The sequence below is a fragment of the Styela clava genome, chromosome 14 (assembly GCF_964204865.1).
Source record: "Styela clava chromosome 14, kaStyClav1.hap1.2, whole genome shotgun sequence".
Classification (NCBI taxonomy): Eukaryota; Metazoa; Chordata; class Ascidiacea; order Stolidobranchia; family Styelidae; genus Styela; species Styela clava.
The window spans coordinates 1102456-1120405 of record NC_135263.1 but is presented as its reverse complement, the minus strand read 5'-3'; the positions used below and the strand labels follow the sequence as shown (position 1 = coordinate 1120405).

The 17950-nt window shown below is 35.2% G+C and overlaps 1 protein-coding gene across 1 annotated transcript; it reads left to right on the top strand.

Moving 5' to 3' along the window:
• The first annotated feature begins 4689 nt into the window (after positions 1-4689).
• LOC120348373 (kelch-like protein 38) lies at positions 4690-17887 on the top strand. Its single transcript, XM_078119787.1, has 12 exons — positions 4690-5055; positions 7904-8027; positions 8154-8307; positions 10710-10933; positions 11295-11441; positions 11832-11955; positions 12115-12188; positions 12935-13112; positions 13897-14031; positions 14828-14986; positions 15601-15751; positions 16672-17887. Exons 1-12 carry the CDS (start codon positions 4991-4993, stop codon positions 16781-16783), a joined length of 1647 nt encoding a protein of 548 aa, XP_077975913.1. The 5' UTR covers positions 4690-4990; the 3' UTR covers positions 16784-17887.
• The last annotated feature ends 63 nt before the right edge of the window (positions 17888-17950 follow it).

Genomic DNA, 17950 nt, shown 5'->3' with positions numbered 1-17950 from the left:
TGCAAATGCATTTGACCCTCCGGTAGAGTTGTGTATGGCCCCTACATCCTGCAAGGCTTGAGGAAAATAACTAAAAATTCCAATGCGTAAGATTGCATACGCGGTCTTATTTGTGAAAAAGCACAAAACATGCCAGGCATACTTAAAACAGCTTTGAAAAATGAGGATTCGGGTCACTCACTACACCTGTGTTATATTTGGTCCATCAACTTTTGGTAGTACTGTAGAAGAAATTCAGGAAAGGGTATAATCATGATTCATGATAAAATACTGATATATATTTTGGACAACTTCAATCTAGACCAAACTCGCGGCCCCAGAGAACTTCCAGTGCGGCTTCGAACGCTTAATAATAATTGTAAAAGTATTTTGGAAGTTTTTTTTATCTAAATGTAACAGATTTTTCAAACTTTTTAAAGTGAAATTGAATATTCACACAGAAAACAATTTACTGAAAGTAGTTTTAAAAAATTAATTTTTTTTGTTCACATTTTAACCCATTTAAGAATACACATCAAGCTAGCAAAAGAATACTTGAATAAAACACTTGAGTGATTAAATTAAACGCAAAGTACATGAAGAAGGTGGCATTTTCGAAGAAAATGGGAGTTGCAATATTTCTGCATTTCACAAAATTCTCTGAAGCAAATTGTTTAATTTGTCATATTTCCATCAGTACAATGAAAAAACACAATAAGCTTAGCAGTCAATATGACAAATTCGAAGACCAACTTCGAACAGAAAATTTCCATATGTTTGTATATTAATATAATTATACAACTTTTTTGTTACTAAATATCAATAATAATTCAAGCAATCCTATGCCATGCAATGTGGCGCGAAATGTCTTGTCGAAAAAATCTGTCATTTGTTTTTTTACTGATCTATACATGAAATGATAAAAGTAACTTTTTTGCATTACTGGAATAATTTAAACATTCGCAAAGATCCAGATTAACCCATGATGATGTGACCTCGTTAGTTAGAGTTGGTACTGTAAAATTATTTCATCCTGGCCTTAGTATGCTGGTGACACAAAAAAGATGCCAAACGTCAGGACAAATGTAATTAAAAAACATTGAGTTTATATTGTAGTATTTTTGTTAATTTTAGGTTCATATATTTAGATTAAGTCATTTTTTTAGTGTATGTATTATTCTTTCCTTATCCAAAGCTTGTTCAAAAATGATTTTGATGGTTGTACATAGAATTTTATGATTTTTTGTAATAAATACAGTAACTTGCAATAATAGTGGAATGCAAATATTAACATGAAATTGCATTTGAAATTAAAGAAAATAATAAAACTTAATCCAACTGTTTAGTTGCATCCTAATATATGTCACAAACTAAAACTATCTTGAAAATATCTTTCAAGTATACATTATCAAAAACTGTTTGCGGCCCTTTTTACAATTTCCAAAATGCAATGCGGCTCTCGAAAACCCATGAGTTTGACACCACTGATCTATTCTAGACAATTCAAGCATTGCTTTGGGAAATAATATCACTTCAATTAAATTGAAAAAAATCTTGCCGTATTAAATACAAAATCGTTGCTATCATAAAGGTAAACCAATTCAGCCACTAGGAATATATTGGCCTTCACAAAGCAATGGAGGCAAAATTGAGAGTTCATGAGCTATGAACTTTTGTTCTTTTCTTTGTCTTGAACTTTTCATACTCCACAGCCCCTATTAATTTTATTTTTAATTACCATGTGATGGTCATACATATCTTTAACTTGTATTTTCTGTAATGATGTATTATCTCAATGTGTCAAACTTTTAATTAGTGTGCATATTTTGTTTCCAGATGACATAAATGTATTGTCTTGTTTATTACTTCAGCTTGGAGTATTGACAAGAAAAAGGTGCCAGTAAATTCTTTGTTATAATCAGAATTCACAATTAATAGGAATTATAAACAGCCACCAATCAATGAGAATTACATGCGAAATCCCTCACAATAAATTTGTCCAAAAAATTCACCTACTAAGGCAAGTTTGATAGGTGCAAACTTTGTGTTATGGAATTGTATCACAGCACCGTTAAGAGAAGTAAAAACAGTTTTGCTGTTTTGTATGACACCCTCTTTAAATGAAATTTCAATGTTTAAGCGCAAACATTAAAATTACTACCTTTGAACTTTGTCATTATCTGCAAAATGTCCCACACAAATCTTTACGCTATCGCGTTTGTAATCTTCTCTGATAAAAAAAAAAAGTCTATGATGTCCATTTTACTCTTTACAGCTTGTATGTCATTCCAGCTTTCCAAGTGAGCAAAACTTCTTAGATATAGAGATTATTTTCTTACGTTACAGGCGCAAAAAGGCAGGTACTAAACGTAAAGAGGACGCCGATTAGCAAAAGCAAGCGGAAAACGGTCGCGAAAGGCGACGAGAAATATGTGCATTGGAGCGTATCATGAAATACAATCTTTCGCATGTAGTCTTATGGAGTGACGTCAGAGTTGCCTATCATGTTGTTTAATGTCATTGGTTACATAAAAATACGACGTCAAGCACCATCAAGCAGGGTAACCATAGTAACGGCATTCCTCAGACACCGCATTTCGTTAACGTCTGCTTCTGCATGTTTGATTTTTAGTTTGATGTTCGTTGGAGGCCGCTCTGTTATTATAAATATTCCTGCATTGCTTTTTATTGCATTGCAGGCTTTAGTCACTGCTTGCGCTCCATCATTTTTCTTTCGTCGTTCTTTTCTCAGGCAGTTGTTTGCTGTCTTGTCTTGTAGCCATAGGTCTGCAGGTACCGGTACCGTACCAGTACTGTAGTAACGGTATGTATCCTTGTTCATTCCGCAGTCAGGCAATGATAGTTCAGGAGATTCTGGATTTCTTAGGCGCTGGTCTGCCTGTAGGCATAAACTAATCTATATATTTTAATTTTAAAATAGAATAGCTTTACCATTATAGAAACAATGCTGATTCAAAATTTTGTTTTTATCAATTATTCTAATGCCCATTATGGATGTAGTCTAAATAAACTTATAACTTGAAAAAGGTTATTCGGATGAAGACTGTCAGAGAAAGAATTGTTAATAAGACAGTAAGATGAAGCCGCTCCAGAAGTATGTGAACAAAGATGGCAGACACCGGAACGTAGTATGTGTACCAGGTTAGGATTAGGCCATAAATTGATTCCAATTTATGTTATTTTAGGTCTAATACAAGTTCGGAGACTAGCCAAGTGACTCCCATAGTATTTGTACCTGAAATAATGACCTAACCCTAATCTGGTACACATTCTAGCGTCCGCCATCTTGGTTCACATACTTCGGGAGTACCGATGAATGTTGAAAAATTTATCTGCTTTTGGGAGTGGATATTCTAGAGTATGAGGATAATTGTTTTTCTTTCCATTGGATCCTGAAAAGATTGAAAATACGCCCCTATAGTCTATAAATGCTGCCATAAAAAATGCGACAAGACGGACAACTCAACAGTTCACTCTGCAGTCGAGGTATATCTGAGCCGCCCTCTGTATTTTTACCTTTTGTTAATTTTTTGTGTAAACTAAAATCACTATCGAGTCTATTAATGTGAAACAAAAGTAACTAGTTAACTGTTCCCAAACTTGGCATAGACTGGTAACACAGTGAGACACTGGGGTTCACTTCTTAAGCCGTCTTGTCTCTTTCCCACTCCCCTGAATAAGTATGGAAGTCTTACAAATACAGAGTTCAGAAACCCGCTTCCATCAGATTATTCCATGTTACTTTGCGAGTCTTAGCGTCGTAAAGAACATTTCATCATTATTTAAAATACGGTTTCTAAATCTCTTGCCATTTTTGAAAGGTTCATGTTACTATTGGTTGTTCCACCCCTTCTGTATGAACATACAGGCATATGTTTTTATGCGTGTGATTTTTTGCAATTCTGTCAGCTGAAATTCCATAATTTTTGCTAGCTTCTCAGAGCTGATGTGAGGACACTGGACAGATATTCTAGTATTTGATTTTTTTTTATTTCTGTGGGGTTCAGCATAAGTGTAACAATGCAGCCACTTTACTGAGTTCCTTAGCAATCATGCTTAACCTAATATGTACTAAGTCTGCACATGGTTACAAATGGGAAGTGAGGCATGACTGTTCAGAATATATTTATCATAAATCATAAGAACTTGTGCTGCTATTTCTAACATATTGGGTTATCGGGTTAGGTTGAGATCAAATCGTACCAAAGTCCCAGAGTTTTGCAATCCATTACAGTATGGACTAAATATCTAGAATGTTCCAAATATTTAGTTATATTGAACAAACGCTTTATCTGTCCCTATAGCGAGAACGTATTTTTTGGTGGGATTGTACTATATTTGTCATGTACTTGTGTTTGCGTTGGCCTCAAAATTAAGGTCATGATCATCTATACATTATAAATCATATTCTAAATGCAAATTCTATATGACTATGGTACTCCTGTAGTATGGGAACCAAGATGGCGAACACCGGAACAGAGTATGTGTACCAGGTTAGGGTTAGGACATAATTTCAGGTTTGAATACTACGGGAGTCACTTGGCTGGTCACCGAACTCGTAGTAGAACTAAAATAAAGGAAATTGAAATGAAAGTAGGGCCTAACCTGGTGCACATACTACGTTCTGGTGTCCGTCATATTGGTTCACATAATTCTGGAGCATAGTTAATCATGACAGTCAATCAGTTTTTCAGATGAACCAGTTTTCAGGTCGTGGCCATAGATTGACAAACAGTGCTATTAACCCACATAGTCCTAAATATCCATTCTGAAATGTTGGTAAGCCCTTCTGAAGCATTTGTTTGAATTTTTACCCCTTGATTTTTAATGTTCCTTATAACTGTGTTTAATTTTCTGATAAAAATTGAGACATACGTTTGAGAGAAATTCAAATTGTCTTCCGAATACCTATGACAAACTCTACATGGCTATTTATAACTGTTTTATTTAGCTTTAAATTGCGGAGCCATTAGTTAGAAATATCAGTAAAATGCCTCTCGAAATTAAAGTGAAGACTGATGGACATGCAAATAGGATTTTACAAGACTTGAACAGGTGAGTGTTCTTCAGGGATGCCTAAAACAATGTGGTTAAAGCTATGTTTCCAACCGTGAATGAAATATTTTCTATGGAGGAGGGGTATTGTCATTTTTATGGGGAAATTATGCTATGTATTTGTTTTAGTTCTGTGTTTTTACTATAATACCTATTTATGCACACATTATTAATGGTGTTCACTCTAAGAAAATATTATGATGCGCAATTGTTAGTTTTAGTGAACATGAATATTTTAAGGCTGAGCAGAGTTCTGAATGATTTACAAACTTTGTGAAATATTACAACAACTACCCGGTAAATGCTATTACATTGCGAACAATGTACGTACACATATAGCGGCGATCCAGAAGTATGTACACCAGGACGGCGGACACTCAAATGTCCTATATGTGCCAGGTTAGAATTAGGCCATAATTTTATTTCAATTTCATTATTTTAGTTCTATTACAAGTTTGGGGACTAGCCAAGTGACTTCGTAGTATTTATCCTTGAAATTATGGCCTAAACTTAACCTGGTAAACATACAACGTTTCGATGTCTGCCATCTTGGTGCTGGTAGAGTACCCATTTAACTCAAAAAGCTTTTCCTCGTTTTCGTGATTTTTAATGTTTATACATTTTGTCCATGGGCACCGGCCTACGCTAGAATTGTTAGCTTGGCTTAAAATAGCTCTCTCCTGATTATTAAGGAGAAATTCAGGTACTGTACTTAGACGTAACAGTACGGGTCCATAACTCTATTCAAAGATGAGTCTTCCTTAACTTTGAGTGAGTACTTGGACTTTACTCAGAGATGATTCTACATCTGAGTGCTTGTGACTCTACTCCAGAGATGAGTGTTCTTTACATCTGAGTGAGTATCCATAACTTTACTCAGAGATAAGTCTTCCTTATCTTTGAGTGAGTGCCCGTGACTTTATTAAAAAAAGAGTCTTCTTTACATCTGAGTGAGTGTCCATAACTTTACTCAGAGATGAGTCTTCTTTAAATCTGGCTAAATGAGTAGGTACTCATTTTAAATAGTATAGGGACTTGAAAAAGCTCTCTACTGGTTAACCACTTGTACCTATATTTCAACATTTTTATGAGGTGACTCACTTATTCTTCGCAAACATGGTTCTCGATACACTAAAACTATTTTGGACGTGTAAGGTTCACACTGGTTCGTCTCTGAGTGAGTGCCCATGAATTTACTCAGATATGAGTTTATTTTTCTATCTGAGTGCGGGTCCATAACTTTACTCAGAGATGAGTCTTCCTTATCTTTAAGTGAGTGCTTGGGACATTACTAAGAGATGATTCTTTTCTACATCTGAGTGAGGGCTTATGACTCTACTCAGAGATAAGTCTTTTTTACTTCTGAGTGAGTGCGAGCAACTTCACCCAGAGAAAGAGACCCTTTACCTCTGACTGCCCATGATATTACTCAGATATGGAGTCTTTTTCATATCAGAGTGATTGTCTATAACTTTACCCACAGATGAGTCTTCTTTCCGAGTGAGTGTCACGAACTTTACTCAGAGATGATTCCCGGGTTAAGTGATGGATGTAAGGTTTAACGGTGTTTACTCTAACTAAATTATGAGCGTATGGGTTTCTCACAAGCCAGAAAGCTTGAATTGTACTAACTGAAAGAAAAGAAAGCTTGCATGCGCAAGTTTTTGTTATGAAAACTGATTTTTTTGTTTGGATATCGAGCAGTGGCACCCGTAAAAAAAGTCTAACAAGAAATTGCTAATATAAAGTCGAATTATATATGTTATTTGAAAAAATCAAGTACATTGAAAGTACACGCTTCTCAAGTCAAAATAGCAGATGGAATGCTATACCTGTTCGGGCAATGTTGCCAACGGCATTAGTAAACAACGCCGCGACTCAAATATTGGATACGTAGTATGGATTCCAGTTGTAAATTGACATGATACTCTGGCGGATACGTGGATTTAAGTGTTCACTTTAAGAAGATTAGGGGTGCGTGCTTTCCTCACCAGCTAGTAAATGAACTGCGAAATGGTGGATCAATTTAAGAAAACAATGGTCGCTGGTGTTCACTCTAAAAAATTACTGAGGCACAAAAAATAAAGTTTGAAAATCTGGTTTCTGGTGTTCACTCTGTGAAAATAATGAGTGTGCATGTGCATCGCAAGTTGCGGAAAATTAAAAAAAAAATTAGTTTTCAGTGTTCACTCATAGAAAATTATGAGTGTACGTACCCCAAACCAAAAAACAAACTGAAATTCTGGATTCTAGTTAAATTTAAGAATAAATCTTGTTTCTGGTGTTCACTCTAAGAAAATTAAAAGCCCGAAATATAAACTGATATTTTGATTGAACTTGAACATTGCCAAATTTGAGGCACACGAATCGCCAACATCTTTTTTTTATTTGGACATCTAAGGTAGAATATTGGACCTATATTTTTATAATGCAATTCCAGTACATCCCTTTTCTATCTAGTGAGTTATTGATAAAAGAGTTTCTTGAAAACGCTCAGGGAACTAACTAACTGTCTGAATGATGGATTCTATGTTTTCAGTAGTTTATGTGACCTAATGACCCATCACAATAAAAATGTCACATACAATTGCATATATTTTAAATTCGATTTACACGGACTATTAGATTTGATTCTGAAATCATGTAGGCCTATTCAAAAATACCCAGCCCCGGGATTAATACTTGTGCCATCTTTGCAAGACGAACAGACTGTGGCTCGGAACATATAGATAGAACCATAGTGATTTCAAGTCAGCTTCCCAGCCCTGTATTAAAACTTAGAATTTAGCACTGGAATTTCCTGTGCAAAATAGCTCGCACTATTCTGATGTGAAATATAATTTTGCAGAAGCAGAAAGGAAACTCGAGATCATTGTGATTTCATGATCATAGCTGGCTCTGAAGAAATCCCAGTTCATAAGAATATTATATCCGTAGGATCTGATTATTTCAAAGCAATGCTGGCTCATAATGTAAGTTGTGTTTATACCTGGTTATGTGTTTTCTCAGCCATGAACTGTTTGGGTTAGCTAACTCTTTCACAGTTGGTACTGTTACCTTGTTAATGTAGTGTTAATCATTGGCATATCACACTTCAGAATGCTGAGACAGCGTCTGGTAAAGTGGAAATGAAAGAAGTTGATCCATTATCCTTGCAACAATGCTTGGAATATATTTACACTGGTGAATTGTCTACTACTGATGAAAATGCTGAATCTTTGATGTACGTGGCTGAATTACTACAGTTGAAAGGTGATGATTTAAAATAGATCTTTCTTTGAGATCTGCGGCGGTGTGGCTCAACGGGCTAAGCGTTAGGAATACGCTCGCCACCGCACCTCTAATTACTCTGCGTGGGTTCGCAGGTTCGAATCCCATGCAGGGATGGTTATGTGCGAGAGGATTGCTGGACTCCTTGCCGTCGTTGGGTGGTTCACGTAACCGCTGGTCGGTTACGGCCTCCTCCACCACCAAGTCCATGCTTCCGAAAACAAACAATATAACTAATCCCATACCCGACTTGGAATTGTAACCGGACGAGAGGCCGTGGTTTGCCATATGGATAAGCCGTCTTATCGGCTTTCCTCTCCCCGGGATAAATATGTAAAATCCTTTGCTATCGTACCGAGATTCACTCAATCCTCTGTGATACAAATTAACCGTACAATCGCCCCCCACAAATAGAGCTATTTGGTGTGTATGGGTCTGAATTTCTTTGGTTACCCTGGCACGTTTCTCACTGAACCCAGTTGCCGGTTTCTTGCTGAATGGAAAACCTGTTGGTTTCTTACTTCTAAGGATGGGCAATGTAGAATACCGAATCCGAAGGATTCGAATCCAACAAGATTCGGTTTCCGCCTTTCTGGCGCCATGCATCAATTTTTCGTATCTCGGGTTTCTAATTTATCAGTTATAGAGGCGCGTTTTTTCTCGTGTGGAAATCTCTCTTAATTAAACTTGCGTCTGCTCGCAAAGAACCTGTGAAATCGGTAAACATCAAACACTAATTGTAATCTCAATCAGCGGACAAGAAGTCGGCGGAGTACACCTCACGGCGAAGACTCGTTATTGCACTGCGTTTCCCTGCTTTGCCATTTAGCTAGGGTATAATAATTATAATGATTTGTGCAGATTTACTGGCGATATTCCGATAATCTAATCGCAACAATATTTAATTGTTTACAGCATGCCTCGCTTCATTTTACATTAAATGATTCTTCGCGACCTGCGAGTTTTCCCAAAATAATGATGAATATAAACCAAAGCCAGGCGGTAGATGTTATGACATTACTTGAGATTCATTTAAATCAAATATTATTTACGATTAATGTTATTTACGCATTTCCGAAATACAAAGTTATATCGTAAAACACAACAATCTGTCCCATTTAAATTCAAAACTTAGTTCACTTTCAAAAGATTATATATTTTTCGGTCCGTTTCTATCGTTCAAGACGCATGTTTGATCGAGTGTCTGTAGTATTTTAGTCGCCGATAAATTAAAAAAATGATGCCGCATCTGGCGAAGATAGTTGCGTATTGAATTTGGGCCAAGTCCAGGTGGATAATGATAATATTTGACGATAATAATAGAAAATGAATCCCTCTTTTAGATGATATTACCTAATAACTTACGGGAACTTTGTTTTGCAAGTCTTGCTCGCACAAAGTAAAAAGTTGATTTTAATTGATAGTGGTTAAATTTAATATTTTACAACTGCCGCATAGCTTGCAGTGGCCATACGCTGGCCCTGCATCTAATTAATTCGCGTGTTTTAGTACACTCGGCAACATTAATACAGATTTAATCCCGTTTCATATCTATTTTTGTATTTAACCGCTTACTATTAACGTGTTTGAAACGTGTCTTAATTTAGCATATCAGTATTTAAAGATTACATACATTTGGAACAATTGAAGGCAAAAATATTGTAATATTCTTAGATTTTATTGTCTTGGAAAATGTCTGTTTAGTATCAAATAAAATCCAATGTTAAGGATATTTCCAAATAAATAATACATCTATAGTAAAATATTTACAATTTTTTAACATTCAAATCCAACAATGTGGAAAACTCCCACTCTTTGAATAAGTATGAAAATAAAATAAGATTCGGGATTCTAGATTCGATTTAACTATTCTAGAATAGTAAATAATTCTACACTGCCCATCCCTACACGTAGCTACGCGAAGTCGCAAGAATAAGACATTATTGGAAAGGTATATTTTTATTAATTCTATGAGCTAAAATAAACTTTATTTGGCCACTCGTAGTTAGTCTACTTACTTCATTCACCTTGTTAATTAATATGTCATTAGTTATCAATTGTCATTCCATGTCAAACAGGATAAAAACCAAAAAAAAACAAGCCAGAAACTATTTATTAAAAACCTATTTAACACTTGAATTTTGTTTGCGTATAATTCTACCCGAAAGTTTCAGTAATCTAAAGTTATTTTCTCTCTAGAATATGACCTAGGTTCTGTTTTTGGGCCACTTTGTATGACTCCTCTACATTGCATTTAAAAGTTACGAAAAGAACAATATTCAATAAGAGTGAGGAGTTGTGGGGACAAGTCGATATGTGTTATTGCTCATAGATAAAAGTAAAAAAAGGTATAATACGCCATGTTTATTTTATTAAAAAAACAGATGTCTGCAGAGGCATCGTTGATTCACTTGAAGAGAATCTCGAATCGTCTTCGGAATCATTCTTTGTGACAAAAAGAATCGCAAACCTGTACAATTACAAAGAATTGATGGAAAAATGCGAGAAGTTCATGTTGGATAATTTTGAAGAAATTGCTGTTCTTGATGAGTTCAAGGAAATAGAGGAAAAGGAATTTGTTAGATTGATCAAATCACAAGAAAACAAGGTATTTTTAGTGTTTTTTTAAGTTTGTTTCACATTTCACTCTGAAGTTGACACTATTTAGTAACCACTTATACAGTGGTTCGAGGCTAGGCTGCTTAACATACCTGGATCGCCACTCATTCGTACGAAATTACCTGGCTTGGAAGGGCGCACTGTATTTCTACCTTATTTCTCACTCCGGTTGTGATGATAAGATTGGACTGAACAAATAAGTTCTTACCCTTGAAATCCTGGCAATATTCAAGCAAGGAATTTAAGCATCCTAATGTCTTAGATTACAGCATGAATCCTAAGTGTTTTTTTCTGTAAATTATTAGATACCAGTGAATTTTAATGTTCCACATATTCTGTATTCCTTCCAGGCATTAGAGAGTGTCAAGCTAGAGGCGTTGGTATCTTGGATAAAACATGAGCAAACAAATCGCAAAAAACTTCTGAAGAAATTGAACAACTACATTGATTTGCATATAGTACCGGTGACTTATAGAAGATTCCTTGTTGAAAACGAGGTTGGGAATTTTAAATTCATATATTTGAACCATATAACGTTTTTTGCAACGGTCAAATGACTTTGAATATAATATTAGGAATTATCTGACTAAAGAGGACGCGTAGTTTGGCATGTTTTAATAAAGCATGAAGTCCTGTTTTAAACAACCTGGTGTCGAACCTCAGGTCAACATTTTAATTTCTTTTGAGTAGGGATGTGTGGAATGTGCCTAAGTTTTGTGCCAAACCTAATATTCTGGGAGTTTAAAGCTTGAATGTGTTTAAATTTTCTTTAACCTGGGGTTAGGTAAACTTTTCCCACACTCCGCAGCTAATATGCAACATCAATTTTATTTTTTGGTATAATGCAACATTTATTAGATGTACATAACACACATTGATCATTTCAGCCAATGGTGAAGTCATGTCCTGAATGCTATCAAGCTTTCTGCATCTCTGTGATGGATAGCTTAAACGTTGATGCTTCAGATATTCACTCTGCTGAGAATATAAAACAAGAACGAAAGGAAGCAAGTAAGTTGAATTTCGCCTTGGAGAATATAGAAAACCTCTTGTCATTTAAAACTTAGAAGCTTACCCAACTGTAGATTGGTTCCAACTCGAACAATGCTATAGTTGGCTGTATTTCTGATACTTGCTTTTCCTTTCTTATACAAAGTTTATTTCTTACAGTTGCTGTATTTGATGAAAACTCAAAGAGCCTTCAATGCTTTAATCCTCGGAATAATACTTGGACAAAAATGCAGGTTGGTATTTGATAACCTTACCTCAGGTATATTGTGCCAATCGTGCTTTACAAAGAAAATTTATTACATTAGTCTTCATTCTTACTCCAGATGTTGAAAAGTAATGCTCAAAGCTTGTGTTTTTCTGCGATTGGATTGCAAGGTGAGGTTGTGGTAGTCCAGTTCGACCTATAGTATTGTTGCGTAACATATTTTATTTCAGCGAATGACTGTGTTTGGCCATCTTATCCTCTTTTCATTTCCCCCCTCCAGGATAGATTTAAACTTTGCTACCTGAGTTGTACTATTTCACTTTGGTACTCAATTGAAGTATGTGATATAGGATTTACATATTTAACCCAGGGGAGAAAAGAGTCAATAAAACGGCTTAATCATATGGCGGACCACGGCCTCTCCTTCATTTACCAGTCCATGTCGAATATGGGATTAGTTTTTTGCAAGCATTGACTTGATGGTGGAGGAATTCGTAACCCAGCCAGCGGTTATGTGAACTACCCTATGGTGGTGATGAGTCCAGCAATCCTCTCGCACATAACTATCCAGGCACGAGGTTAGAACCTGCGACCCCACGCAGGGTAATCAGAGGTGCGGTGGAGAGCGCATTACTAATGCTTAGCATGATGTGCCATTTGTGGACAAGGCCTTTTTAGGACGATTATTTGAGCGGGATTATATTCTCTCATCCCTCTACTTCATGCATCTGTATTTAAGTAAACATTTTAATCTTGTTTATTAATATTTTCCAGAACCTTCCTGGATCAGAATTTCGCTTTTCTGCTGTGGCTCTTGGTGACTACATTTATGTTCTAATGGGAGATCAATATGTCCATCGACTGAAATACTCAGATCATGAAGCTACATGGGAGAGAATGAATGATATGATATATGATCATGGAGAGTATCCTCCTGTTGCTGTTTTATCTGGTGAGAATTGCTTCAAAATTTCGTTTGCGCAACAATATGTTGTTACCTTTGCCTCAAGACTAGTAATTGAGTTTTTTAAATATCCTGTTGCTGTTTTATTAGGTGAGAAATTGCCTCAAGAATTCTTAGTACTGGTCTGTTTAAGCATTTAATGAAAAACATATTTTAATAGCATTTAGTATCTAATTCTAGTTCAGCCCTGTATTGTAACTATATCACTTCATTGTGGGTGACCCAAAATTCTTCTGAACTGTTTGTGCACAAAATACTGATATTTTTTTGTGGTTTGTAAAACTTGTCACTTAATGAAACTGTACAAACACAAATTATATTTTCATATTAACACCATTGAATAATTATAACACAATCTATTTGTGTAAGAAATAGTAGTTGTTTTGTAAGATCATATATTTGAGTTCAGGAAAATATATACAAAAATTGCAAAAATAGTTAGGATTGAGTTACTTTGCTAAAACACACAGATCCGGAATTGAACGACCAAAGGACTTGAGTTGATTATACAACACATTAACACTCCTGTTTTAAGATTAGTAGTTTATTTGTGTTTGAATATATCCCATGAAAACTTTTTCTTATTTTTGGTTAATGTTTTGTCTTCCATTTCTAATGTCTTATCTATTACTATGACACAATTTATATTTGTATAAATAGCGCGAAAATCGTTTGATTTGCCTTAAGACAAATAGTACCTTACTTTATCTTCTATTATTTTTCAAGTATCATTTGCTTTCTACCATTGGTCTGTGATATGAATTGTTTACAGGAAACCTATACGTTGTTGGTCATTCCGATGGTCACACAAAATCAGTTGAAAAGTTCGAGCCATCAAGCAACAAATGGGAAAAAGTAAAAGACAAAAATCTCAGCAGTTATTGTTCAACAGCACTGGGTGCTGGAGGTTAGAAGGTGTTGTGTAATAAATAAATTGTTACTTCCGAAATATGTGAATCAAGATAACGGACACCGGAACGTAGTATGTGTACCAGGTTGGGTTAGGCCATAATTTCAGGTACAAATACTTGGATAGTCCTCGAACTCGTAATAGAACTAAAATATGGAAAATTGGACTAAATTACGACCTAACTGTAACCTGTTACACATACTAAGTTTCGGTGTCCGCCATCGTAGTTCACATACTTCGGGAGTGCCAAAAAAATGTCATATACATTGAACTGGCTCGAAACAGGCAGTCATACAACAGGGTTATAAATGGAATTGTCGCTGGACCATATAACCAACTTGATAAATCTAGCTGGACCAATAAATGCTCTGCTTTACAGTAATAAAGGCATCGGACAAAACGGCGAAGTATTTAACGCATTAAAAAGAGCATAAAAACATGTAATTTTACCCATGTGGGCGACTTTTTAAACATAAACTGTCGGATTAGCTCTTTATGCGCGTGATGGGGAAAAATCTGATGGGCGCGTGATGGGCCACACTAGATAGCTTTGCCTGTTGCAAACCCCCTGGTCTAAGCCAAACAAGAAAAAATTCCGTTTTTAACAGACGAGTAGGTCGTTTCGTATCAGTGGTTGCCTTCACAAAATGTTTTTTGAAACAAACTTGCAATACACTTACGGTAAATAAAAAATGACTGCCAACAGATATCGGATTTATCAGTTTGTCCTAAGTTTTCATCGAATACCAGAATGCAGAAAACACTTGAAAGAATAATCCTTGTTTAATTCCAGGTTGTATATACAGCATTGGTGGCTATGTATCAAGTCATCAAACCAACCAAGTAGAAAGATTTGACCCAACATCATCAACTTGGTCATTTGTTGCATCCATGAATGAGGCAAAGGAATTTGTCGCAGCTGTTGAAAATGAAGGAAATATATATGTTCTAGGTAGGTTGGTGTTTGTTGCTAAAAATGTACGAACCTCAAGAAAAAATATATTTAGAGGTGCCCATAATAATATTTAGTTTTACATAAAATAGCAATTAACCAGAAAATTTCAATGACTGTACTTCAAGATATCAAATGCAATGCAAACATGTTAAAGCATCGTCATGAACTACTAATATTCCATTCATTTTCTTCTGCAAGATCGCAGAATTATATTGTGATGTGACAAATCATGTTCAAATGTTTGTATAATTATATATTTACGAATGCAAAGGTCAATCCGATTGCCGTGCAACTTGTAAACTCATGAATATATTTGGTACTATTGCGCCCTTCTTACTAGAAATATTAACCAGTTAGTGTTTGGAATTAGGAGTGATATTCAGACATTCTGAACAGGTTTCAAAATCTTCAGTTCAGGCTAGTTCAATTTTCTGCGGTATATTTGTAATGTTGCAGTGGTTACCTGCTATCATGTTAGTTCATTTTTCCCTCTTTATTTATTTATTGCTTTGTCTTGTGTAGGTGAGATTGTCAAAAGATGGACAAACATTGTTTTGTATCGTTTTGGCAAAATTGCAAGCAGATTTTAACAAACTGTTTATTTCATTCAGGTGGATGGACAAACGATGACTTGACAACTGTTGAACGATATGATATTTCAACAAACGTGTGGTCTATGGTAACTCCCATGTTAACTGAACGTAGCTTGTTCAAAGCTTTTGTTATTGACTCAAATATTTACGCTGTTGGAGGAAGGAACAGGTAGAGTTATTGGAATTTATTACAACATGGTAGGCACTAGGGCAGAGGTTCCCAAGCTTTTCTCAGGACGAACCCAAAGACAACTTTCAAGTGTCCAGTGCGACCCCAGGTCAATATATATAATTTTTATGTAACTTTAGAGATTCTGTCACTGGATTTTTGAGTTTGGTCATGTGGTGGTATCAAGTAAAATAAGCTAAAACATTTAAACTTTCGATTTTAATTAAAAATACCGGAATTACGAAAAAAAAAATTTTAAAATTGAAAATTTCTTTCATTGGGAATGGTCACTGTTTAATTTTAATCAATTTTCTGTATCTGGGGATGTATGATGTCAGGCAGCATACCAAAGAATTTTCCAAGGTAAGGCTTGTTATGCGACTCCGATAATGACTTTTAATAAACTTTTACCATACCTCAGCGACCCCACCGACCCTGTGACCTGTTTACGACCCTACCTACTTATCACTCCGATCCAATTTGGGGTCGCGACACGGGGCACCCCTGCACTAGGGTCTTCTGTTTTGGAGATTTTGTTCTGAAATACTTATTCCCAAAGAAATATTTGTTCCCCTGTATTCATCACTATAAGTGTTGGGCCAATCTAGTGTCTATATTGTCGATGCTCATATTAATAAACTGAAATCTTTATATTTTTGTGAATATATATATTCATAACTTTGGATAGATAATCGCTTTTGGTTTGAGCTCTTTGTGCGGATACAAGAAGCAGTATAATCATATTGCTGACTATGAAGTTTGAATCAGAGTCTGCCACCTGCGGTAACCGGTCATTTTTACTTTTTTCGTATCTTGAGTCACTATAGAATTTAAAATTCTATTTTCAATGAGTAGCCTAACAACCACTTTACAAACCATTTGTCTTGTAGAACTGAAATAATCTTCTTTGTTTCATTCAGTTCACCGGGAAGCATGGAGAAGTTTGATTTCAAGAAGAATCAATGGGAGATGATTGACATGAAGAACATGAATCTTGCGATACTCGATGCAGTGAAGATTAATTTGAAGTGATTTGATTGTATATAACAGAGAACAGTTCCTTGTGTTACCATTTAAGGACATACTAGTAGTTTATGTTTGTAATCTTACTATTATGAAATTGTATGATAGATATTTGACATTTAATAGGTGCTCGTGTTACCACTGAGTAAATTTTTTAAACTTCTATAATGATTTCTTGCATTACTTACCGTAATTAATTTATACAGTTTTCTTAAATGTAATTACTCAATGACATTGTCTAGAAAACGTCAACTCACTGGACATAGCTATGTTTACTACTGAAGTGAAGAAATTTTTTTAAATGATTTGTTTGTATTAAATACCCTTTATTTGTTTGTAGCATTTTTTATGTGAATTCCGATTATGACAGTGTGTAGTCGGACAGAATCGATGCCCATATAAAAAACGATTGTTGGTTGATGGACATTTTCACTCCTGCTCTCAGTGACAGGAAAACAGAGTTTATAAATCTTACATTGGCCTCGACTCCTCAGCCCTAATTTGGCTTGCCTATCATTTAAAGTTAATTTTTGGCAAATGGAGTGGGATTCTATATCCTTGTTATGTAAAATTTGTCACCAAATATCATAGGTCGTTGGAAGCGAGTGGTATATATAGCCAGTGGCCAGTAAAAATTAAATTGATTTATTATTTCTATTCAGTTTTTAATGCCATTCGATATTATCTGGGTATGATATATTGTCTTGTGCATTCTTCAAGCGGTTTCTTCATCAATTGAATTCACCTATCATTTTGTAATTAAAAACAGTGAATGACATGCAATTTATAAATTAGCAGATGCCTTTACTGCATAATATAATATATTCATTATAGTTTTCCTTCAAACAAACCTTTGCTAGTGCTATCTGCAAAATACTTATATATTAAGTTGCATTCACGTCGTATGTATGTTGTGGTTTAAAATAATTTCGTCCTTGCTGTATATTTTATCGCATATATGCAATTAATACTTTACTACCATGCATCTAACGCTGAATTCAATTTTTCATTTTTTAACTGGTATTTTTTATCACATATTTTGAATTTTTCTGTTTGATTCACTGAATTCCAAATGTTCAAAGCTTACTTTGTGTGAGAACTTTGTTAAATAAACTAACGAATTTATTAATTTGTCGATTTCTTTTTGGAGGATTGCTTTGGTTTTCAGCAAAAATT

Bases quoted from the DNA above. Each gene is read 5' to 3' on its own strand.
- LOC120348373 (XM_078119787.1), top strand. From the start codon at position 4,991: ATGCCTCTCGAAATTAAAGTGAAGACTGATGGACATGCAAATAGGATT. The intron at 5,056-7,903 runs GTGAGTGTTCTT...ATAATTTTGCAG, and splicing joins ATTTTACAAGACTTGAACAG to AAGCAGAAAGGAAACTCGAG. The intron at 11,956-12,114 runs GTAAGTTGAATT...TATTTCTTACAG, and splicing joins ACAAGAACGAAAGGAAGCAA to TTGCTGTATTTGATGAAAAC.